This window comes from Oncorhynchus keta, chromosome 34, assembly GCF_023373465.1.
Source record: "Oncorhynchus keta strain PuntledgeMale-10-30-2019 chromosome 34, Oket_V2, whole genome shotgun sequence".
In the NCBI taxonomy this organism is placed as follows: domain Eukaryota; kingdom Metazoa; phylum Chordata; class Actinopteri; order Salmoniformes; family Salmonidae; genus Oncorhynchus; species Oncorhynchus keta.
The window spans coordinates 43,047,472-43,073,762 of record NC_068454.1 but is presented as its reverse complement, the minus strand read 5'-3'; the positions used below and the strand labels follow the sequence as shown (position 1 = coordinate 43,073,762).

Genomic DNA, 26,291 nt, shown 5'->3' with positions numbered 1-26,291 from the left:
TGTGTGTGTCTCGAACGGGAGTCATTCACGTCAGTTGGATAGACCCCGTAAACTCACTCTGAGGGTCTCTTTACTACGGCCTCTTTTTGCTCAGCAATCAAGTCCCTTTTTTCCCCTTCTCTCTGTGCAAGCTGTGATACAATAGATTTGTAACACTGTGTGCGAGTGTGGTTAGGGGCTTTGTACTGTGGCTTGTGTACTCATACCTACTGTCACTCGCTCTACCTCTGGAAGGGCTGCGAGGACAGATAGCACCACAACAATCCCGGTCCACCATTGCCCCATTGTATTATTTAACCTGTTTATATTGTACATTATACATGTACAATTTATACACAATTTATACTGTTTATATTGTCCCATTGTATTATACATTTAGGCTATACACAAACATTAAGAACACCTTCCTAATGTTGAGTTGCACCCCCGTTTGCCCTCAGAACAGCATCAATTCGTTAGTGCATATTTAAGTAATAATGCACGAGGAGGTGTGATGTATGGCCAATATACCACGGCTACGGGGTGTTCTTACGCACGACGCAACGCGGAGTGCCTGAATACAGCCCTTAGCTGTGGTATATTGGTCATATACCACAAACTCCTGAGGTGCCTTGTTACCACCGTAATTAGAGCAGTAAAAATAAATGTTTTGTTATACCCGTGGTATACGGTCTGATATACCATGGCTGTCAGCCAATCAGCGTTCATGGCTCGAACCACCCAGTTGATAATGTGCATTATATAAATGTGCGTTTGTGCTTGTGCTCACAGGTGGACAGCGACACCATTTGGAACGAGGTCCACTCGTCCAGCGCTGCTCGTCTAGCTGTGGGCTCCGTCGTGGAGCTTTGCTTCAAAGTGGCGGCTGCAGAGCTCAAGGTTAGCCTCATGTCCCTCGTCACCATGTGTTTGTCTGTCTGTCTGTCTGTCTGTCTGTCTGTCTGTCTGTCTGTCTGTCTGTCTGTATGCCTATTACCAAAGATAATGCCATCTCGCAACTGATGCTAAATGCTAATGCTAGAATGAAAGGGCTTGTGTATCTTCGTTAATATAGCCTCGTTAGCCGTACTCACTCTTAACACCTACAGACTCGGTAGGAATGCCCCCTTCCCCACCGCAAAGCTTTCAGACAGACACCCCCGCTTTCCCCTCCTGCCTTCCTGTGTCTGTGACCGTGCTGGATTATCACTTGAACCCCGCTGGCGACCTAGCGCATGGGGACCAGTAAGTTGCTAACGCTAAAAGTCTCTGCTAACACACAAATTTAACTAGGCAAGTCAGTTAAGAACAAATTCTTATTTGCCATGACGGCCTACACCGGCCAAACCTGGATGACACTGGGACTCCCAATCACAGCCGGTTGTGATACAGCCTGGATTCAAACCAGTGTGTCTGTTGTGACGCCTCTAGCACTGAGATGCAGTGCCTTAGACTGCTGCGCCATTCGGTAGCGTGCACACCGCATCAGAGCAGAGCTGGCTAATGGAGACTAATGATGATTCCTCTCAGAGCCGTTAGTTTCGCATGCTAAATTACTAACACTCACATGCAGTTTCTGCCAGGAATAGTGACTTCAACAAGCACACTCATTGTTATAGTAGAGTTGAAAGCATCATATATTGTTATTTGAAGGTTGTTGTTAGGAGTGTATCAGTTGAAATGAGTATGTGTGCCACCTAGTGAACAACACTTGTTATTGTTACTGAGATGAGGGTTTGATTCATTTACTTGTTTGATTCATTCACCGACTTGTTTGTTCATCCATTCATCTATTTTTCAATCATCCCAATGGATTTATCGAGGACACGGTCTCTCTCTCTAGGAATAAGGACCTGAAATAGTCATGAAAATTCCTGCACTCTACATAGGGGTTAGAGGTCACCGGAAGTTATCTCCTTGCCGCTTAACACCATCTTAGCATACACACACACACACGCAACCCCGAGAGGGGGGGCAGACTCTAACATCACCTGTATCCCCCCTGGCCTGTCCGAGTCAGCATTCCATCAGCATCTTCAACGTTTTTAAATCACACACTCTCGCTCTCACACATACGGCTCTTTGAAAGTGGCCCCTATCGTCAGACAGGGATCTGAGTCCCGCCTCTCCCTCTGCTAGAATAATATCCTCTGTGGACAGGCGAGGTGGAGTGCAGTAATCTACAGCAGCTGCCTCAACATCATTAGACTGGACTACAGGGACACAGGTCCCCTCACCATGTCCCCGCATACCACAGTCAGTCACGGCCCCCAAACACTGGGCGTCCCCATGTTACACAAGGACCCTAAACAGTCGGCGCGGGAGTGGCGGGAGTCCCCTAGGTCCCCACATTAACACAGCATCCACGTCCCGCACTGCTACACCCGGCTGACAGCCACGTGTGTGTGTGTGTGTGTGTGTGTGTGTGTGTGTGTGTGTGTGTGTGTGTGTGTGTGTGTGTGTGTGTGTGTGTGTGTGTGTGTGTGTGTGTGTGTGTGTGTGTGTGTGTGTGTGTGTGTGTGTGTGTGTGTGTGTGTGTGTGTGTGGTGGCAGGGGTTGTGTCTGTGTCATAAGCAGTGTCTGGCCCTCCGCCCTGTCAATGGCAAAACAATTAACTGTGAGCCATAGCGGGATTTAAGGTCAGAGAGGAAGAGAACTAAATAGTGCATGGAGAAACTGGAATGCGTACATGCGTGTGTGCACGAGTTGGTGTTCATATACTGTATATATGTGTAAGTGTGTGTTTTCGTGTGTGCGTTTTTGGGGCTATGCGTTAATCTGAGTATGAGTGTATTTCAGTCTGTGACTGCTCAAGTCCTTATTGAGCTCCCAAGTGGTGCAGCGGTCTAAGGCACTGCAGCTTAGTGCTAGAGGTGCCACTACAGACACCCTGGTTCAAATCCAGGCTGTATCACAACCAGTAATGATTGGGAGTCCCATAGAGCAGCGCACAATTGGCCCAGCATTGTCTGGGTTTGGCTGGTGTAGGCTGTCATTGTAAATAAGAATTTGTTCTTAACTGACTTGCCTAGTTAAATAAAGGTTCAATAAAAAGTGATGGGTAACATGGTTCTGTCTACTCTGATTGGCAGAATGGATTTGCTGTAGTCCGGCCCCCTGGACACCATGCAGAGGAGAGTACACCTATGTAAGTCCCACCCCTTTTATGCTTCTTCCGTCTCATTCGAACAGATCTTGTTGACGTCATTACGGAACAGTAGAGAGATTTCGAGGCAAAATCAAATGTTCAGAACCTGTCAGACTCACAAAATGTATATCATTGTTTTCTCTCCCCCCCTCTTCTCTTAACATTACATCACATAGGGGATTCTGTTACTTCAACTCAGTGGCCATCGCTGCTAAACTCTTGCAGCAGAGGCTCAGTGTCAGTAAGATCCTGATTGTGGATTGGGTAAGTTTACCTTGGACTTCCTGTGCTTCCACACAGAATAAGGCAGCAAATGATGTGACTTATCTTTCAAAAAAAAAAAATGGTTCATGTTCTGTGAGTGTAATATAATGACAATACATCAGGGTTCTGTATCTGTGAAGCACATAACATCAGTCGTTAGAATCTGTCATATTGAAAATAGTCCACATGCCCAGGAAGAGATGGCTGCTCGATGTTGGCAGGATCATTGCTGGGTTCATTATTCGGCTTCCCAAAGCCTTTGAACCACTTTTCATTTCCTCCGGTTTTTCACTGAGAGATATTTCTACAACTAGCCCTGTCATCCAGGCAGCAAGCACAGTTTTCTTTTTGCTCCTTTTTTTGTATTAGAAAATGTCTCGATGTCGAGGCGTATAAAGCAGGGGGAGACTGTAAAAAAAAAGGACACTCGGTTCAAAAAAATAACCTTCTTTAATAAAACGTGTCAATTGTATGAGATAATGCCTCAATATAGAAGCTTAGGTCACTTTTTTTTAAATATGTTTGACTATGTGGGAAGGTCTGTTAAAATGAAATGGATATCGTAGCTCAACGTAAACAAATATTCTCACCCAGCGATGGGGTTTTTAGGACTGACTTAACCCAATTGTATGCCTAAAACATATTCAACCCTCTGAACCGGTCACAAAGACTCTGTCGGGTTATGGTATGTTAGATAGTGGCTAAGCATGGCAAGTGATAAGAGTTTGTTTCAGGGTGTCCACTTTTCTTCTTTGGTGTAACTCTTCTATGTCCATCTGACGACTGACTCGAGTTCGATTTTGTTGTTTTAGCACACAACACTCATGAATAGGTTTTTCACGTGAAGACCTGATCCAAAATCAGTTGTTAGAGTCAGGAAGTAAACTTAAACCTGCCTACCCCGCCCCTCTCATATCTGTCAGGATGTTCACCATGGCAACGGCACGCAACAAGCATTCTACAGCGATCCCAACGTTCTCTACCTGTCACTCCATCGCTACGACGATGGCAACTTCTTTCCTGGCAGTGGAGCGCCTGATGAGGTGAGTTGGCAGAGTTGGGGACACGCTCGCGTGTGCGTGTGCGTGTGCGTGTGTGTCTGCGTGCATGTTTGTCTATGCTCACTTTGACAAGTGCTTACTGTTGTTCACATCCCTGGCACACATGTCGACAGACACTGGTAGCTCAACTGCCTGCACAGCGTGCAAGATCTCAACACCAATAGTTTCCTCTTGCTAAGGAAAAATAATTTACTGAAGTATTGTTGCAGAATTCTGGTCACTTTTCCAAAAATTCCCAGGTCTGCTAGAATTCCTGGTTGGTGGATTCCAGATTTGCTGCTTATTCCCTCCTGATTCCGAGGAAACTTCCAATCGGGATTTCTGGCAAAAATGGGAATTTTGCAACCCTATTGAATGAATCACTCTGTTGAACACTAAGCATAAAATGTAATGGTGCCATATTGCAACAGGCAAACACTTGGTAGTATACTTTCCACCCATCACTGGCTCAGTAACCAACAATGACCATAGAATTAACCCTTCGCTTTAGCCCTGCCCGTCTTAGTTACTGTTGCAACATTTTCCAGGGAAGCCACTGGTGAAATTCCCTCACAATGATCTCAAACTGGTTCTTTTTAATATGCAATGGAATTAAACACAGATCACCCCTTGCTGATCAGGAAACTCTTGGGTACGTTGAGGTGGACTGTCATTACAGTTACTTCACAGGAATTTGTTCAGATGAAGGTTTGTAGTGTGGCTTGCCAGTGAATTCACAGTCATCGTGCAGTCAAAGTTACTAACCACTTTTGGAGCCAACTAGTGCTCTCAAATCGTTTCCTAAAGTCAACAGCAGATTAGAGTTATTCAGCAGAGGTGAGACCAAGTCATTGTTTTACAAGTCACAAGTAAGTCTCAAGTCTTAGCACTCAAGTCCCAAGTCAAGACAGGCAAGTCCGAGTCAAGTCTTAAGTCAAGTCTCAAGTCCTAAACTTTGAGTTTCGAGTCCTAAACAAGTCATAATGTGCTCTTCACCAAATGTAATACCATTTCATATTTTTACAAGAGTAATAGTTACTATATTACATTTATGCAAATCATGAATGCTTTAAAAAAATATCTATATATTTATTACTTTCCAAATAAACGTAATATTCCCATGGAAATACATGGGTAGCCATGAGAAAGATCCCCCCCCAATAGTGATCGATTATCGAGGATCGCTATGGGGTGCAATCAGGCGATGTAGGCATGTACACAATCGCTCAACCTTAACGCACACACACACACACTGTGAAAAACTGGGGGATACGTCAAAAACTTCATCAACATTCTCTGCATTTAAGGATCACAGTGACGAGTATTCCTGGTTCAATGTTCAATTATTTAGCCATTTAAACAATTACTTTTCAAAAGAAAACTGTATTTCCCACTGTCCTCACTGGCAATCATGCATTTCAAACGTGAGCTTGTTTGAACAGTGTTGCCAACAATCTTTCAGTGAGAAGTCGCTAATGGCTTCTTAATTTGTCGCTAAAGTTGCTAGATGACGTCATCACAGCACCAATTTGCAGTACTGCTGCGGTCCCCGTCATAGTGTTTTCATCCCCCCCTCTCCCACCATACCCCCCTTACCCTGGTGCTTCTCTGCCTGGGCGTGCGCCGTTGCTGTGACTTATGTTGCACAGACAGCCTCTCCCACTCCTGTTTGCGGCAGAATTGAGTGGCGAAATAAACTTAATGCTATCGAAACCATAGAAATGCTCGCAACTCCCCAAAGGCAGCCTGAAAAGTAACTGCATTTGTCGCTTGCCTCTTTTACCAATAACAGTCGCTAAATTGGCAACACGCTGTCCGAGGTGTCGCACTCGACGACAGTTGCTATCCAATTGGGAGCGCTGTGATTGGTTTGCGACAAAGTTCTGGGGGCGATGCTTAGAGAAGGGTCAATCGATTTTTGGAAATGTTCCTGTTATTCACATTCAAATTGGCGACTTGAAGAAAACTCAATTGTTGTTAGTTATTCCTTGGTAATTGCTACAATATTGGCAGTCATCTAACATCTCCTGATACAGGAGGTCATACGACGGGGTCATTTGCAAGGCCTTCTACCACTTAGGTCAGATTATTGTTGTTGTTGTTTGTAAAATGCCCAGGCTTAATGTAAAAGTGTGTTAGTGTGTGTACTCGTGGATGTGCATGCGTGCGTATATTAGAGCGTGTGCTCTCGCCTGGCAGGTGCAGTCTGAGCTTTGATAGGTAAACGGCAGCAATCCCAAACAGTCTTTTCCTAGATGGAGGCTGTTCTACAGAATAATTGTCTAGAGTGTGTAATAGTACAGTATATGCATGTCATTTTGCTTGAGTGTGTGTGTGTGTGTGTGTGTGTGTGTGTGTGTGTGTGTGTGTGTGTGTGTGTGTGTGTGTGTGTGTGTGTGTGTGTGTGTGTGTGTGTGTGTGTGTGTGTGCGCGTGTGTGTGTGTGTGACTAACCTATGTTGTGTGTGTTTGTAGGTGGGCACTGGGGCAGGTATGGGCTTCAATGTGAACATGGCTTTCACCGGGGGACTGGAACCACCCATGGGAGACGCAGAGTACCTGGCTGCCTTCAGGTAACACATATGTCACACACAGACTAGCTACCACAGAGTATGATGAGGATTTCTTATGCTAGGTCAGAAATCATGAGGGAGAGAAAGAGAGAGGGGCCAGTTTAGTGGTGAATTTACAGCGGTGGGGGATGGCTGTTGGTGTGTGAAGTGCTCAGGGAGCACTTGGCTGAGGAGAGGCGTGTATATCAACAAACTGAAGGTCCCAGTGCTCAGTCTGTCCTGACAGTTCCCAGCTCTGGAACCATGTACACACTACTGTCATGCCGCAAGTCTACAGACGCACATTAAAGGGATGATTCACTCCAATATCCCTCAATGCCTTCTTCACGTTAATGTAGATGATACCGGATGTTGCCGTCATCCAAAGCTTTCAACTTAAGCCGAAGTGACTGATAGAGTAAGTTATTGTTAGCCGTTAGCATTAGAATATAACACATATAAACAGTTGATTTCAGATTCAGGACAACTGTAGATTTTTTTAGAGGGGGTACAAATGTAGATGAACTAAGAAAACGGATTGGGTGATTTATGTCAAATATCCCTGCCAAATCGGAGGCACAAGTACAACCATGAGAACATCACTTGGGGTTAGACCTGGGTCAAATACATCACGTCAAGTAATTTGAATATGCTTCAGGTGCACTTGATTTAGTTTGCCCTGTGCAATGCAACCAAATGGATAGTCCCAAAAGTGTGCATATTGTCCACATATTGTCTATTTTTACAGTGATAGCTATTATCAGGATACAGTAGGTCAATGTTACATCCAAGGCAGAAATAAGTGTAACTGTAACAAAAGGTCATGTTATACCATGACTGTATGAAATGTCTCTCGTCCAAAAATAACTGAACTCATGATACTTTAATGCCTCCTTTTCACAGTTAATGAGTGGCCTCTATATGGCTGAGAGGCAGGGAGGCTTGAAGTAGGATGTGTTGTAATACATGGTCCAGTCAGGGCTTTGTGGCAGCCTCTTTTGTCTGCCAAGCAGGCTGATGCCAGGGCTGAACTCCATTAGGTCCGCTGTCTGGGGCTATTTATAACCCACCTACACACTCACACTTTAAACACACGCATAACATGAGCATGTTCATATAAACATCCAGTAAACACACATACACACACACACACAAACACAGAAAAACACAAACATCACGCAAAACTCATGCACGTATGCTCAACACCAATTCCCGCAAACACACAACACTAACACACACACACACACACACTTGCAGGCATACACACCTACCCGTACACACACAAGCATACATGGCATTGCATGCAAGTATAAAGATACGTACAGTACATCCACACACACTCACACACACACAGACATGTGGTTGGGGCGCAGGGCAGAGGGTGATTCACTTTGAAGATGAGCCTGTCTGGCCAATTGGTCTGAGTTGCCGGTGCAGGTAGACATAGACACACATCAAACCACTCTGTCTCACTCTACTGACTGGCTGGCTGCACGCTATACTATACTAACCAGGACAATGTGCCCTGCTAATGTACCCCAGACCTCCACATAACCCTGCTCCTCACGTAACCCCACACTGACCCTCTCACATCCAGACAGATGGATCACATGCTGTACAAGCCACAGTATCGTATGTGTCACATGGATTTGTACAAGAGGTGGGACATGATACATATTAAGGTGCATATAACCTATATACTGTATATACATATCTATGTCGACAAACCCTCAAGCATTGTGCCCCCACCAATGTGTAGCACGTCTTCAGGTATTGTCTCTTGTGTTATAAAGAAACATTTTATGCGTTTATGCTCAAATCTATCCTTTGTTTTTAAACCACCCTGCCACGTTATGTTGGCGCTGCGCTTGATTGAAGGGAAATTGTTTGGAAAGGGTAAGAAATCTTGTTTGTTGATACTCTGTGATTTCAGACTGTGGGAAACATTGGAGTCAACATGTGCCAGCATCCCTGTCGAATGCTTTCGACACCTTGTACAGTCCATGCCCCAACGAATTGAGGCTGTTCTGAGGGCAAGAGGGGGACCTATGGCCAATAATCTGAAAGGCTGACACCGAGCAAAGTCCATGACCTTTATGAGATAAAGGATTGATGTACCCAATCTTAAATACTGTAGCCCCTACCTGTTTTTATGTAGACCTGAATGAGATGCAGTAAGTACGAGCAATATAGTATTATAGCCCCACCTCGACCTCCCGGCCCGGCTCCACGAGGGGGCCTCTTTCCTGGATGGTGCGCAAGTTGGGAGCTACCTCAAAACTACCAAGGAACCAGGTAAGGATGGCAGTAGAACAAGGCGAAATACAGCAGGATATATTGTGGAGTGGGCTGGGGATGCCACAGAGATTGGCGCACAGACCACCACATATCTGCAATCCTGCGTTTTCTGTGCCCGAGAAGTAACGCGATCCACAGCCGTGCGCAATGCTGGAGCTCACGGACTTGCTGAAATGGAGCATTAAAAAGAGCAAGCAACGGGAGCAGAGACAGGAGGCTTGGCTCTTAGGTGCTAGAGATGGCACTTATTGATCTACAAGAAAACAACGCTGGCATCGGGGCACAAGACCATCTGGGCGATGGGTTTAGAGCAAGCAGAGGCTCGCCTGATTGCACCAGTCGGCACCCAGATCCAAGGGGCCCGGTGCCAGTGACGTTGCAGGTCGGACCCGTCACTCCCCAAGGTCACTGACAATGATGAAGTCGATGTGTGCCTCGCAACATTTGAACAGATGCCGGCTACGTGTGGCTGGTCGAGAGAAGAGTGGGTGATTCCCGGCTAGTCTACCAACAGGAAAGGCAGGAAAAGCCTATGTGACTATGGACATGAACTTTGTTCATGATTATGACGGTGTTAAGGAAGCAATACAAAACTAAATATAATATCAGCAAAGTCAATTATAGAATGCGCTTTCGGGAAGAAAAGACAGAGGCGGGGGGAATCCCCTCAGGAATTGTTTGTGCGTCTCCGGGAGCTGGATACCACCAACGGAGCACCCAGTTGAAACTGTCCCGGATGTTGTCGTGCTTGAACAATTTCTTCTGATGATTCCATCTGAAATCAGAGTTTGGGTTTTTGGGAAAGGGATCCGAAGTCTGCTGCAGAGGCGGCACGTCTCGCAGAGGTCTACATGTCTGCACGTCAAGACCAACGGGCCTTTTCCAATGCAAACACAGTGGCAGCTGCTAGACGCAGTCGGTTTGTGGGATAATGCGGGACACGTGGTAAGACACAACACAACGTCTTCTTTTAATTAGCAAAGGGACCGTCTGAGTTTTTCTTGTGGCCTAGTAGGACATAAGGCGGACAACGTAATGTATGGCACACAGAGATAGTTTGCGTTTGTGCTTACTTGCCTACGTCTAGTTTACTCCCTAGTGAGTTGCAGGTTAATGAGCAGCTTTGTGAGGTGTTTCTAAATGGCAAGTTGTTAATGGCTTTGGTTGATACTGGCAGCACACAAACACTCGTTAGGGCCGGTCGAATTAAGTTAGATGCAGATCATGGGCCTGTAGTACAGCTGAAGTGTGTTCATGGGGATGTCAAACAGTATGCTACTGCTGAGGTTATGTTGACTGTGCATGACCACAGGTTAATTCTGTGTGAAGAGATGGTTGCTGGCCATATGATGTTGTCCTAGGGACTGATATCCCCATGTTGTCAGAGTTGCTAGAGCCAAAGCACCTAGGGACGATATTGGGGGTAGATCCAGAAAGCGAGGCTCACTGTGAATGGAACCAAGTGTGCTATGGCCCAAGAAGAGGTCCTGTACTTGAATTTCCGCATTGGCCCAGAGGGCATGTGCCCTCAAGTGGACAAAGTAACAGCCATCCAAAACAGTTCTTTGCCTAGCACACGGGCTGTTGGTGAAGTCCTTCCTGGGGCTCGTTGGCTCTGGTGCTGACGTTTTGTGCCAGACTTCTCAGATGTGTTCCTACCCGTAGAGTGAACTGACCAAAACCAAAGAGCAGAAACAGTTCCTGTGGACCACGGCCTCTGAAGAGGCATCCCAGAGGCCCAAATGGGTGGTATGGAGCCATCCAGTTCTGGTCAGTCCAGACTTCGCCAAGCCTTTTGTGGTGCAGACTGATGCATCCAACGTGGAGCTGGGAGCTCTGCTAGCCCAGGGAGAGTCGGACAGGAGAGATCTGTTCTGTTCATCAGCTGAAAACGGAAATCACATGAGTACAGGTATTCAGTGGTTGAGAGAGAGCACATCGCACTGAAGTGGAGCATCGAGAGCTTGAAGTATTACCTTCTTGGTAGCTCTTTCCTTGTCCAACATAGTTGCAGACTATGTTGGACAAGGAAGCCCTCCTGTACTGCCCCATGTACCATGATTGGTTTGTTATTTTCAGCCTGAGGGCCATGTAAGAAGCTATATTAAATCTCCCTTTACTGTTTTAGGTCCCTTTACACAAATAGCAAAAGGGTTCAAATGATTGGGTGACAGGTTGGCGCAAAATCTGGATCTCCACTGCGCTTTACCAGCACCATGGACAGAGCATGCTGCAGAGTGTGTGTGTGTTTGTATGTAGGGAGGCTATGGAAAGCCACTGGGCGGTTAGGTACGTCTCCATTGAGTTTCCATAGAAAGCAGGGAAAAACACTCCTCGTCTGTGCTAGGCTACGTCAATAATGAGATAGGGAACGTGAATACGAGATACGCCTCTGCCTGTAATATTTTGATTTTGATTTACAGGGATTATAGGGATTTATAGCCTATTTAGCTCTAACCAGCTAATCTACCACTGCCACGATGGGTATCAGAAATCAAACCACCAAGGCCACCGCAAAGCCCAGCAGCGACGATGCGGCTGGGCTCCAGCTAGCTCTGTGTGAAGAGCCCACCCCCGTGTTTATAGTAGGCCGGCATTGCGTAATTATTACGTGGGTGGATGGAATTTGATCCACAGAAGTGCCGTATCGCATCGGCTGAGTACAGCTGCATTCACATTGGCTGTTTGTAATAGGTGAATTACCCTATCTAACTTGTACCAAAAATACCTTTCTTTACTGTGTAAGACACTGTCCATTTTGCTGATACAGTGCAGTGGAGATGGGCTACAGATTCCGCGCCAACCTGTCACTTCAAAATCACTCCATGGTCTCGGACACTCGGCATTGGCACCTTGTGTTTTTTGAGGTATAGCGTAATATAAGCAGAGTTCAATATAATTCCAATGCAAGAACCCCCCAAAAAAAAAAAAAAGATTTCAACTACCCCCTTAGTCAATTTATCCTGCCGCAGGGTCTGTCGACCTCTCGTAGGCTAGGTGAAAATTCCACCACTTTGATTCACCTATCCAATCCTTTGAGATGTACACAAGTAGATGGAGAGAGAGGGAAATTGATTTGACATGTTTTCTTTGGCAATGTAGTTTCTTACACTTTCCATGCCAATAAATCTTCTTGAATTGAACGGAGAGAAGGCGGGTCGGGGGGCTAGCTTGGGGGAGTAGGGGCTAGGGGTCAATTTAGGAGTGACAGGGATGTGGGTCTTCCCCTTATTTCACCCAGCTGGCCCCCGACGCTCATCAATCCCACAATGCTGCAGTGAGTGTCTCCTCAGTCTCTCTGATTTACAGCACCCAGAGGAAAATGGCCAGCACAGCCCAACAGTCCATATATCTACTCTCCCGCCATCTCTCTCTATCTTTCCCTTTTTTACGTGTACATTTTAGTCATTTATCAGACGCTCTTATCCAGAGTGACTTAAAGTAGTGAGTGCATACATTTTTTAAAATTTCATTTCATACTGGTCCCCCGTGGGAATCAAACCCACAATCTTGGCGCTGCCCTTTACGTCCCTCTCTCTATCAAACACACAGACAAACCTCTCTCTTTCTTCTCTCTCTCTCTCTCTCTCTCTCTCTCTCTCTCTCTCTCTCTCTCTCTCTCTCTCTCTCTCTCTCTCTCTCTCTCTCTCTCTCTCTCTCTCTCTCTCTCTCTCTCTCTCTCTCTCTCTCTCTCTCTCTCTCTCACACACACACATATTGCATTTGCAGGGGATCAAGCCTGAGCCTCCAGAAAGGGAGGAAAAAAAGATAAGAAAATTATCCCTAATGAAAACCAGGAGTCCCGTCTCTCTCTCCTTCCCTCACGCTCCCTCTCTCATCATGAACTTGGGAACAGAGAGGAGAATTGAGCTTAATTCAAACCAGCTCTCCACAACGTGAGATGACAAGGCTTTGAAGTGTGTCGGAAAAGCCTTTGAGCCTGACATGTAGGCATGGCTAGCGTTAACCCTTTGTTGGTTAGTGGCTTTGGGCCGTATGGTTTTCAGTTTTTTTTTTTGTGTTCAGTCAAGCTACAGTATCTTCCTCCTCATTCACTGCCCTTGTTTAGGACTCCACTTGAAAACACACCACACACCCTGGTGGGGTGCTCTGCGGAGGATAGGTTAAAGCAAGGAATGGAAAGGAGGAGTGGAAGATGGAGAGAGTCCCCAGAGAGGGAGGTTTCCCCCGGTTCTTGTCAACGACACTGAGTGAACAGCCGCCTCCATTCTGAAAGCGTGTTCATTTGTGTGCGTGCGGCTGCATGTCTTAGCACTCAAAGCATTCAGGGAATGGTGGAAATGATGGGGACTTGGGTGAACTATGAGTGAACAAAAGTCCCTTACCCCTACACAGACTTCTCAGGCCCCCAACGAGTTTGTTCTCTCCCAAAGTGAAACAACACAACCTCACAGGGGGGAAAAAGGTAAAGAAAACACTGCAGGTGAAAGAGAGAGAGATGTGGCTCTTCGCATCTTCTCATATCTGTGAAAAATCCAATCGCTTCAGGAATGCCCCCGCAAAGATCAGAGGAGGAGGATAATTCATTATTAACGTAGTGGACTCCAGAGCCACTTCTGTGGGAAGGTTGACATATTGGGCGACCACCTGCGGAACTGATCTTCAGGGGGTTTCAGTGGTCTCGGTGAGCCTTATAGGTAGAGCGCATTGAGTAGTCACACGCGCGTCGTCTATCTCGTGCATGGGTACATGCGCGTACTGTATATTTGTACGCGTGTGCATGCATGTGTTCTTATGCATATGCGGGTGTACACACTTGTGTGTGTGTGTCTGTGGGGGTTTCTCAAAAATGAATACTTCCGTGCAGCCACATTGGAGCGCGGGAGGGTCGGAGTATGAATCCAAATCAACGGATGTGAAATGGAGCACGTCTCGGATGCGTACTTCTGTTTGTACATGTTAAGAAGCATGCATCAATGCAAGCTTCAACGCAAGGTATGCACAGAAATACGACACAACTACGTTTAAAAAAAAAACATTTCTTTGAATTATTTGAGCTGAAGTGTGAGGAAATCAACTCCTACTTCAGTACAAAATGTTGCCCATTTTCATATGTTGCCTAATGACAATATTTTATCTTGATACGCTAATAAATACATACTGTGTTCATTTTGGCATGTTTACGTGCCTACAATGCCCACTGTAGTGTGCATAGATTGCAAGCCAATAGAAAGTCAATAGCTTGCTACTACTGTTCGCTAGCTAGATAGCCACGGAGAATTGGTAGCTAGCTACTTACGAAGAATTTACATCTACCTTACATTACATTATTTTTAGGTGGTTTTTGCCTGTTTAACTAGCTGGCTAGCTAGATTATTACAATTCACATAATGATAGCTGATTATTATGAAGTAAAACATTTTGTTTTGTTTGGTTGCTATTGTTGCCATTGTCCTGGCTGGACGATGCTTATCAGATGTTATGTTTTATGCGTTCTCTACACTTTCGTCCTCACAAGAACGTATTCAAGAGAACATCCTCAGAGAATGCACTCGTAGCAGGACAGTGTGGAGCACAGTAGTATGCATATTGAGATACACCCTGTGTGTGTGCGTGATGAGGATATTACAGTGGGTCAGGGGGATTTGGGTTAGGCCTGACTGTCTCAGGAGAAAGAGGTGTTCAACCCTGAGGCTTAGCAGGTCCTCCCAAAAACGCTCACACACACTGCCGGGATACACATACACACATACACACATACCTACACAGTCCAACCAAGGTCCATGTATTGAAGAACAAACTGAATGTGCAACAGGTAATGCCTAAATATGTTGTAAGCACGTTTTATTCAGCTTTATGTTTCCTTAAAGGTGCAATGTGTAGAAATCACTCCGTCATTCCAGGTGTCGGATCCTAATTTGATCACCCTGTTGCAGGAGAACTTTCCTGCAAAGCAGGACATTTTAAACGTGTAGTATATTGGAGGTTTAAAAAGGCTTCTGAAGTTTGTAATTTACATCCATTAATTATAATTCAAAGAACAAAAATAGGATAGCACTCTGGTGAATAAACTTAAATTGACATATTTTTATTGCTGTGTATGAGCCAATCAATGTCACGACAATACCACACACAGGTGGGCATAATTGTACATTCTCAGTCAGCATTGGCCCAATCAAGGGATCCCAGGAGAGAATATTTGGCATGTACACTACCGTTCAAAAGTTTGGGGTCACATAGAAATGTCCTTGTTTTTGAAAGAAAAGCAAAGAATGTTGTCCATTAAACTAACATCAAATTGATCAGAAATACAGTGTAGACATTGCTAATGTTGTAAATGACTGTTGTAGCTGGAAACGGCTGATTTTTTTATAGAATACCTACTTAGGAGGACAGAGGCCCATTATCAGCAACCATCACTCCTGTGTTCCAATGGCACGTTGTGTTAGCTAATCCAAATGTATCATTTTAAAAGGCTAATTAATCATTAGAAAACCCTTTTGCAATTATGATATCACTGCTGAAAACTGTTGTTGGGTAGGCAAGTCAGTTTAGAAAATAACTCTTATTTACCAATGACAGCCTACACCAGCCAAACCCGGACAACTCTGGGCCGCCCTATGGGACTCCCAATCATGGCCGGTTGTGATACATCCTGGATTCGAACCAGGGTGTCTGTAGTGACGCCTCAAGAACTGAGATGCAATGGCTTAGACCTCTGCGCCACTCGGGAGCCCAGCTGGTAAAATGAAAAGACGCAAAAAATAAACTTAAGGACAGGAAGCATGGAAATAGCACACATAGAACGGATCTACCCCTTATCAGACTTGCTTTCCATGAGAATGACCAATCTAAAACTCACATTTCTATGTGAATTTGGTTCGGGGTGCACACAAAGCTACATATTGCGCCTTTAATCTGAACAAACACATTCGGTGTGACTGTACAGTTGTGGCAGGGTAGAGCAGAGCAGTATACATGTTCCTTTGATATCCAAACCAGAGCACACCTCAGTGATGACACTTTACAGGCACAAACTAGTTGACGGAGGCAGTAGGGTTTTGGATCCGACCCCACAAACCCAGGATGTCCCATAGCTGAGACGGCCTCGTAAATATATTTAAAACGTATTATCCGCCGGCATAATTAACCAAGCATTTTTCATCCACCACATAGACATCCACTGATTCACGCCTATAAAAGCCCTCGTTTCCACTCACACTCGCTCTCTAATTGAGCGCTCTGGCTTTCCCAAGGTAGTCGTCTGTTTTAGAGGGGGTTTGTTGATGGGGAATTTGATGATGTGAGCAGCTTCTGATGGAGGGATGACTTGTGTGTGTGTCTCCATACACATTAGATCTGAGGGAGGTTGGGGAGGGGGTAGTGTGTGATTCTCCGGTCACCATGGTAACCGTCATACTTACTTAAGCTCCCCCCCGTACAATCTTGTGTCTGGCCACATGAGTGCCTGTGGCCAGCTCACTCTTTGGGTTGGGGTATTTTATGTGCTTGATATTAATGGTGTGTGTGTGGGAGCACTTCTAAGCAGCTGAACAAATATTTCCAAGACAGTACTACTCGGTTCATCTCTCCTGGATATCTGCAGCCTACATGTATTGCAACCACCGGGTCATGCTATCATTATCTTACTCTCATTTACTCTCAATCATTCTCTCCTTCACTTCCTCACTTTACTCATCTCTTGCTCATCTTCCTTCGTTCTCTCCTTCTGTCCACCATCCCTGTGCTTTATATATTACGCTGCCCGCTGAGCTAGTGCCAGAGGCATGCTGACCCAGTCCGTGACGCACACACTCCGCTGTGTATCTCAGCTGTCTGGGGTACCAAGCCTCCTAAAAATACCGCCTCCCTCTCTCTCCCTTTGGGGGGAGGCCACCGCTGCCGAAAGCTGTGTGGGTGGGCGGGGTTTGCCCATTGCAGGCCTATAATTGTGGCGACGAGAGCAGGATGGAAAGAAAGTGAGCCAGGAGACAACCGCCATGTTCCTGAGGTCAGCAAAGTAGAGGGTTCCTACAACATGACCCTGAGGCACCCCCTCACACAGCACCAATACTCTGCCTATCCAAATACTGCCGGCCCCAAAAAGCACAGTGTGCTCTACTGCTTGTACCAAGCACACAGCTGCACTGGGAGAGCCGTTCATACTGTCACTCAGATAAGTCCCACGGAACCTACACTAAAGATGCCCTGTCACAATGACAAACATTGAAGTTGTCACAGGCACATTTGTTAACGTTCTCTCTCAGACCGATTCCTCTCAGTTCAACGACAACAATGTTGACCGCATAAAATGATTTACACAGGTGGTTCAAGAAAGCTTTACTTAGAGTACAAGGAGTACAGGGAAACACTCTAACTATAGCCACAACAGATGGAGGGTTGTTTCCCAAATGGCACCCTACTCCCTATATAGTGCACTACTTCTGACCAGGGCCCATAGAATATGATGCCATTTGGGACTCAGGCCTGAGTCACTGTAACCACAGGTCGCTGTATGACAGAGATAGATAACAAATGTATCTATTTTCCTTCCTCCAGCTGTGTGAGAGAGGACAGATTGTAAGGCCTCACTTGCCACACAACGAGATAGCCTCTTCTCCGAACTAAAGTATCATTGTGTAATTGTGTATTATTTTTTCTCTCCGGTTCACTTTCACTACTACCTGACATGTGACCTCCTTGCTCTCACACTTTGTATTTTGGGGGTTTCTACGGCCCTGTTTGTTGGGGAATGTTCCTCCCAACACCAGATTTGTGGCTTTGATTCCCTGAATGTGAGGTTATGTGTTGTTTACTAAATGTTTGGGTTAAAGTGGCTGACAATTGGCCAGGTACATTGCACTGTAAGTACTGTATGTGGTTCATAGACGGGTTGGCTGACAATGTCCGAAAACAATATGCACACTTCAATGGGTCAGAAGGCTGTCGGTTGTTGTAATTCTGGATGGCTAATTAGGTAACAATGACAAGAAGCTGCCATGTGGGGAATAGTAGGTGTCTCGTTTCAGCTCGTTGTATCTTGTTCTTGATACCATGTCTTGGTTTGACTGTCACGTCTATGCTAATATGGCCAAAAAAAACTGTAACAATGTATTTGAGAGGAAACAAGTGTTCATTGTGCCAATTGATGTATGTTTTCAATAAAAATTGGAGATGAAATATAGTTTACATGTTGTCAACAATTTAAGCCAACCCTGTCTGATTTGCCCCATAGTTGTGCACGTGTCGGTTTTGTTGCTAAACAACCAACCCGTCTATTGGTTTGCAGTGGACAGTACCAACATCAGACTCTAGCTGGTGTCTACCAGTAGGTATGTTTAGGTTAGTCACTAAAGAGGAGGATGGCACTGACTGCTTCTTCTCTCACTCTCACTCTCACTCTTTTTTTCTCCTTCACAGAACAGTGGTGATGCCCATCGCCAACGAGTTTGCCCCCGACGTGGTGCTGGTGTCGTCTGGCTTCGATGCCGTGGAGGGCCATCCGTCACCCCTGGGAGGGTACAGGCTGACGGCCAAATGTAAGTGACTTACTCCTTTTCCCCTTTCTCTCCACCAACACACTCGAGTCACCAATACTTTGACTTTTAGCATCAAGACTCGGGATTCGACTTTGACTTGAGACTGATGACTTTAAATGATCTGGCCAGGTTTTGTAACGTTTTGACACTCATTTTGTGGCACAGAGTCTCCGTGGATTAATCTCCACGCAGCCAGAGACAGTAGCCGCAGCATCGGGCCTCGCAAAAGAAACATGCAACAAATTGGCTAGTGAAATGCACAATTGGCCCTCTGATTGGACCAGCAAACTGTCAATCAACACAGGTCGGGTGAGCTAGCGAACAGATTGCTGATTTGCTGTACAGCTATAGGAGCGGGTGCAGTGCCAAGATGAAGTTGTAGGGAGAGAGGATTGCCATCATAAAAAAATGTGCAGCTCCAAAAATAGTTTGGTGATCGAGAATAGTGACTGTTTACTTTGCAAGCTCACCAGCAATGGGGTATCAAGCCACAATTAGGCCTGCTGGTCTTTTGGTATTCCAAAATTGGTTGAAATTGATCATTTATTTATGGAGGTTGCATTTGGAATTTGTTGTTCAAATGTATTATTACTGTGGTGAGGACACACCATAGGCTTGTCTCCCCACTGGCGCTCTCCAAACTCAAACACTGTTCTTTGCTGTTGCTTTCACACATTTAAATGCATATGTGCTAAATCTATATTCCATCTAATCCTACAATAATTGCTAGCATGGAAATCATTCTATACCGGTACCGTTTATTGCAACACATTTCTGTCTGATAAGATAGATTTTCATTCAGCCAACCATTTCTTACCCTTTGGAGTGGGCGCAATGTTTATTGTGCACATGAATGTTAACGAGACTCATGAGGTTAAAAGTTCTGTTTATTTAATTCAATGTCTGGTTTTTGTTTGTTCATATTTCCGGGTTATGTCGGAGTTCCGTGTGTCTGTGTCCTACTGTATGTCTCTGTCATTCTGGTTGTGCGTAATAGGAGCACGTTCGCCTCAGAGCGCATAGAAATAGGCTAGGTGGCCTGCGCGCCACGCTTTGGAGTCAGTGTGTTGCATAACAGAGAAAAGTATTGTTCCGTGTATGAATGTTGAGGAAATATCATTAATATTCATTAAGTCTGATTAAGAAAAATGTACCAATGTAACAATGGATATGGAAATGGCCTTTTACATTGTAGAACCAGTTTATTGGTTGTAAATACCAATAGGGTAATTGTATGGTCCTGGGAGGGGGCCAAGTGAATATCAAATCAAATCAAATCAAATGTATTTATATAGCCCTTCGTACATCAGCTGATATCTCAAAGTGCTGTACAGAAACCCAGCCTAAAACCCCAAACAGCAAACAATGCAGGTGTAAAAGCAATATACAGTATGTACCTTTGTGAGCTCCTGTTAGACAGATTACATTTGTTTTCTCAAGGGGAGGCTGTGCAGTCTCTGCCTGTGCCGGTTCAGATAGGACAGGTTAAGTCTGACACAGGAGCTATTTCTTTTGGGCTGTGTATATTTTGTCAATCTACTTGTATATTTTGGATGATATGGCACTTTTACCATTGAATCACCAAGACCTGTAAATAAATCTACACTCTGACCGCATCAACCTGCCTTGCCTTCTGCTGATTTCATGCCCTGAAGACTGTTACAAGGTCCCTATTTTACAATTACATCATCAAAACCTGTTGTAGACAAAATAATGAAAAGGGCTGTCTGGTAGCCTCAGTAAATAGTCAAAGATTTGCAGTCATTGCATGTATAGATACATTTTTTTTTACTTGACTTGAGACTGAACTTATTCTGCTAGCCTTAGCGCAATCCGCTAGCTGATCCCATAGACTTCCAGTCATTGTGCTAACATTAGTTAGCAATCACTCCAGAAACTACCTTGTATGTACAGATACAAAAATAGAATCCTTGAGTTTGTCTGAGTCCGGCTAAGTAGAAAAAATCTTGCTCGATCCCTTTCAGAGAAAGGCTGCATTGATCTAAGTGTTTGAGCCCATGCTAGGTGGTAAATGCAGAAACACTAGTTCTGGCCATGAGGAGGAAGAGTCTTGCAACCACACTTTAAAAAAAGACATTGTGGCTGGCCAGCATGCGTGGTATGTGCTATTCTGACAGATGACAAAATCAGATTTATTTTGCTGGGTTGATCTGAAAGAGTCTAAGTAGCCAATGACAGTCTCTTACGAAAGGTTACCAGACTCTAGTAACATTACCATACACAGTCCCACCTACAAGACACACACACGATCAGATCCAACTGTTCTGGCCCTGTCCATGTAACCTCCCCTCACGTTCACAAAGCTACAGGATCGACTTTGTTCGGAAGCGTCTGTCTTTGGCTCAGGTAGAGCAGCAGTATGACGTACCAGCAAAGAGCTTTCCCTAAAACTATCTCTGAGATGTCAGCCTAAAGCTGGGTCTCTAAGAGAGGGGGGTCTGAGGAGGGTGTAGGGTGGTATGGCGGAATGCATATACTAAAACTAAGGATATACTAAGGATCAAACACAGGCGGCCTGAGCCAAAACACTAAGTCACATTTATTCCAAATAAACCTGGCTCGTATTATGCATTTAGGCCGAGTAAGTCCCTGGTGCCTTCTCTTTCTTAAATCTAACGAGAAAATATGATGCAATACTGTTTCATCCCTCCGCCTCCCCTCGCTTTCTCTATGCATTTCTTTGATTGCCGTCCAAGCTCCAAAGTCGCCATGGACGAACTCTAACCCCAACCACATGCGTTCTCCTTTCCCCAGGTTTTGGATACCTGACCAGGCAGCTGATGGGGCTAGCCGGAGGCCGCATGGTACTGGCCCTGGAGGGGGGCCACGACCTCACTGCTATTTGTGACGCCTCCGAAGCCTGCGTCTCTGCTCTGCTAGGAATCGAGGTAATTACTTGAGAGCGAAGGATGGAGGGAGGGAGGGGTTTCTTTATTTGTTTTCATTCATTTGCCACTCCACCTGTTTAGGGAGAGTGTCTCTACACTTCCAGTTCAATCAGGAGGTGAGAATAGAGCTCAGACGGCGCTCTGATTGGGTGGTTATGCCGTCTTTCTGGGCAGTTGGCACAGTCATAGGTGTGGTGCTGAAAGGGCTTTGGCCCAATGCCGCCGCCCACTGAGAGACCGAGAGAGAGAGAGAGAGAGAGAGAGAGAGAGAGAGGGAGAGGGAGAGGGGGTGGAGAGAGCTGGAACAGTGAGCTAACAGAGATCTCCATCCTCTCTTTCTCTCCATCCCCTCTCACTTTTTGTCCCCACCGCCCAGTGTGGGAGGATACCACCGCCAGGGAGAGGGAGGAAGTAACAACGGTCAAGTTGAAGAATCTGAGGTTAATTGTGGATGTGTGTAGGCTGGACCTGGAGCTGAGCCAACTGTCTGTCTTCGTCCCAAATAGCGCCCTATTCTCTACGCAGTGAACTCGTTTTGACCAGAGCCTTCTGTCTGCTGTGATTCATGGCACAGGCCCACTGATTTTTCACAAGATAATGGATGGAGTCTAGTGTTTTCTTGGCCATGGCTTAGATATAATTTTAGATTTTGGTTCCATGATAACATGCTTTGGCGCTTTGAATATCTTTACCATAAGAATACTGTAACCAAATGGAGAGGAAAGTGTATGGTTGCTTCAGTGTCTATGTCTGTCTGTCTGTGTGTGTGTGTGTGTGTGTGTGTGTGTGTGTGTGTGTGTGTGTGTGTGTGTGTGTGTGTGTGTGTGTGTGTGTGTGTGTGTGTGTGTGTGTGTGTGTGTGTGTGTGTGTGTGTGTGTGTGTGTGTGTGTGTGTGTGTGCCACCATAACTGTTGACCCTTGGCTAGTGCTGTACCTTGGCTAGTGCTGTCCCTTGGCTAGTGCTGTACCTTGGCTAGTGCTGTCCCTTGGCTAGTGCTGTCCCTTGGCTAGTGCTGTACCTTGGCTAGTGCTGTCCCTTGGCTAGTGCTGTACCTTGGCTAGTGCTGTCCCTTGGCTAGTGCTGTACCTTGGCTAGTGCTGTCCCTTGGCTAGTGCTGTACCTTGGCTAGTGCTGTCCCTTGGCTAGTGCTGTACCTTGGCTAGTGCTGTCCCTTGGCTAGTGCTGTCCCTTGGCTAGTGCTGTACCTTGGCTAGTGCTGTCCCTTGGCTAGTGCTGTACCTTGGCTAGTGCTGTCCCTTGGCTAGTGCTGTCCCTTGGCTAGTGCTGTCCCTTGGCTAGTGCTGTACCTTGGCTAGTGCTGTCCCTTGGCTAGTGCTGTACCTTGGCTAGTGCTGTCCCTTGGCTAGTGCTGTCCCGTGGCTAGTGCTGTCCCTTGGCTAGTGCTGACCCTTGGCTAGTGCTGACCCTTGGCTAGTGCTGTCCCTTGGCTAGTGCTGTCCCTTGGCTAGTGCTGACCCTTGGCTAGTGCTGTCCCTTGGCTAGTGCTGACCCTTGGCTAGTGCTGACCCTTGGCTAGTGCTGACCCGTGGCTAGTGCTGACCCTTGGCTAGTGCTGTCCATTGGCTAGCGCTGACCCTTGGCTAGTGCTGACCCGTGGCTAGTGCTGACCCTTGGCTAGTGCTGACCCTTGGCTAGTGCTGACCCTTGGCTAGTGCTGTCCCTTGGCTAGTGCTGACCCTTGGCTAGTGCTGACCCGTGGCTAGTGCTGTCCCTTGGCTAGTGCTGACCCTTGGCTAGTGCTGTCCCTTGGCTAGTGCTGTCCCTTGGCTAGTGCTGACCCTTGGCTAGTGCTGTCCCTTGGCTAGTATAAACAGATGAAGTGCTGATGTCATGTCTAATACAGAGGGAGTGCAGTGGTCAGAGGCTGAAATAGAACCTCTGATAGTAGTGAATTTCCAGTCCCCTGCATCCTGCGTTTGTAGAAACTTCATTTATTTTGAGCAAGTGACCGTCTCTTAAGTGTTGCTGCAGACCAGACCAGCCCAGGCCACAAACACACACCCTCTATGTGTTTTCTTCTCGTTGGACAAGATCCGAGTCCCAAACGGCATCCTATTCCCTATATGGTGCACTACTTTTGACCAGAGCCCTGTGGTCCCTGGTCAAAAGTAGTGCACTATCTAGGGGATAGGGTGGGACACAGACAAGGAGAGAGCCTGCTTAAGCCGTGTGCCAGTTAGCCCAGTGCAACTTTAAAACCTCCATTAACGAGAGGCGTACGTGGCTATAACCCGTAATGTACTGCCCCTCGGTATAATAGTGCACCAAAGAGTGGTGTGTAAGTGTATTATTATTGTTGTAAACCTGTCAAACAGAATGCTACCTCATGATTCAAAGGCAAGTAAACAGGAGCTTTCGGCATTTCGGTTTACCTTATAAGATCATAGAGTGGGTAACAAATTTGGAAGCGCCGCTGGGATTTATTTTCATGTGCTCACCGGCGCGTATTACTCCAGCAAAATGGACAACGAGTGAGAGATATTGGAAAGGTAGCTAGCTGGCTAACCCGTGAAGTTATGGATGTACACGCGGGATGATTATTCATGCACACTGTTAGTATTGCACTAGGTGCTGGCGAAGTCGAGAACAGGTCGATAACGCTAGGAAGAGATAAAACGGTCTGGTGAGACTGGACTGGGGGATAAGAGGACTGGCTTGGGTGCCGGTGTTATTCCAGCCCTCTCTCCAGACAAGGCAGTAAATAAGCTCTTGGAACCGTAAAAGACCAGATGGCTCTGCTCCAATGTGGATCTTGGGCCCGAAGCAAAACAAACAGAACAATAATGCTGAACCGACGCTAATAAAATGTGGTCACCGCAACCAACCACCCCAGAGAAAGGGAAAGCAGCGAAAAAACGGTTGCGTCTTCGATCTAGAGTGACGGGGACCAGCTGTGGCATTGGAGAGGAGTGGATCGCGGTCAAACTGTTCTAAACCCACCAAAGAAACCTCAAAGCCTGGAGAGAAATTTAAGCCCCACAGCAATGCTAACCTGTCAGAAGAACTAGATCTTAACAGTTCTGAGCTGGGACAAGGTTTGCTTTGGAGGGGGAGCTACACAAACGTTCTGTTGAGCCTTAAAGGGGCAATCAGCAGTAGAAACAATAACACAGTGTTGACCCCGCCCCTGTTTTGGTAAAAAGCTACGGGTTGGGGCTGGAGAAATGTAACCACTCTCAAATTCATAAACCGAGCTATGGATGCAAGGACTGACCATCCATGTTTTGAAACTATACGTTTGTTTACATTTACTTTGATTACAAACATTAGAATAAAACAAGCTTTGATTCTGATGGGGTGAGACAGTTGAACTATGCTCATGATTTCTAATCAATATTCTTCAAGAGTCCAAAAACGGTTGTTGCAACTGTTGATTGGCCCTTTAATGCAATAACTGTAATCTGTTTACCTGCACTGGTGCCTTTGAATGACTCAGAGGTCATTGCCATGACGACGATTACAGTAACATCCCACCGGGAACCTGCAACGCCACTCTCCAAAGTCCCTTCTCCTCCAATCTACCACTGAGAGCAAGGACTTGGTTTAATACATGGAGGCAATGGAGGAGGATAGAGAAAGAGGAGAGAGAGAGAAGAAGAAGAAGAAGAGGAGGAATAATGGAAGGCTACTCCTGGAAAAGTTAGGGCTGGGATGGTCTCATGTTTCAGTAGCCAGTAGAGAGGGTTGTTTCGTGGGGTCAATGGGCAGGTCAAAGCGAGTCTGGAAGTCTAAAAAGAGGCCCTGGCCCTGTAAGGCTCCCTTTTCTCCCTCCTCCCCGGGACCCCGTCACCAGCTCACATCTGAAAGTGGTTACCCTCACACCTCTCCCGACAGGGTCACCAACAGGCCTAGCGAGATCGCAGGATCAATGGAAATTGGGGAATCATTTGAAGTCGGGGGAGGAAGCTATTGTCATAAACCAGCGAGCTCTGGGGTTCGAGTTTCACGCCGGGTGTTGGGCAAGAGGAAAAACGCAACGCCACAACACCCATTGATAAGGAGCTAGAACACACGGCTCATTAGTTGCCTTTGACTGGCTGTGAGCGGATGCCGTATTTAAACACTGGTGATTGGCCAAACCCACTGTGGTTTTCCATTGCCTTTTCTCATTGGGTGTTTGGCAAGAGCCCTGTCAGTCTTTGAACAAGTGCAGATCAGTCCCTCGTTAGTGCGATGACCCGTTCAGCGAGTTGTAATGGCACGAGAGGGAGAAACGCAAGGCAGCGGAGACGAAAACAGATAAAAGAAGAGAGTTAAAACGTTGCTAATCAAAATGGCCGGATGCGAGTGTTTTCATCAGAGTCTTTGCAAAAGGTCAAGTGTAGTGGAGTTGGAATGCAGCGTAATGACTCGCCAGCGGCAGTTTGATGTGGCGGATAGAGAGGGGGGGGGTCGTGTGTGTTCACGGATGTGTGTGTGTTACGTAGAGATAATAGTCTGCTGCTGTATTTGTTTGTGAAGTCAGAGGCAGGGCTTTCAGTTATTCGAGCAACACTAAAAATGACTTCACTAAAACACGAAACGAAAATGTATTACCAGAAGTGGTCATTGGTCTCTCATTGGCCCAAGAATAAGGTCTC

The 26,291-nt window shown here is 46.1% G+C and overlaps 1 protein-coding gene across 7 annotated transcripts in view; it reads left to right on the top strand.

Annotated features, from left to right (window-relative positions):
* The window catches only part of LOC118367556 (histone deacetylase 4-like), a 258,463-nt gene that overhangs the window by 221,381 nt on the left and 10,791 nt on the right, over nt 1-26,291 (top strand). For all 7 annotated transcript variants that reach the window (XM_052493919.1, XM_052493917.1, XM_052493921.1 and 4 more), the window contains 7 exons: nt 772-879; nt 3,072-3,127; nt 3,304-3,391; nt 4,315-4,434; nt 6,906-7,003; nt 18,662-18,780; nt 21,556-21,689. In XM_052493919.1, coding sequence (XP_052349879.1) covers nt 772-879; nt 3,072-3,127; nt 3,304-3,391; nt 4,315-4,434; nt 6,906-7,003; nt 18,662-18,780; nt 21,556-21,689 — 723 coding nt within the window. The remainder of the gene's footprint in view (nt 1-771; nt 880-3,071; nt 3,128-3,303; nt 3,392-4,314; nt 4,435-6,905; nt 7,004-18,661; nt 18,781-21,555; nt 21,690-26,291) is intronic.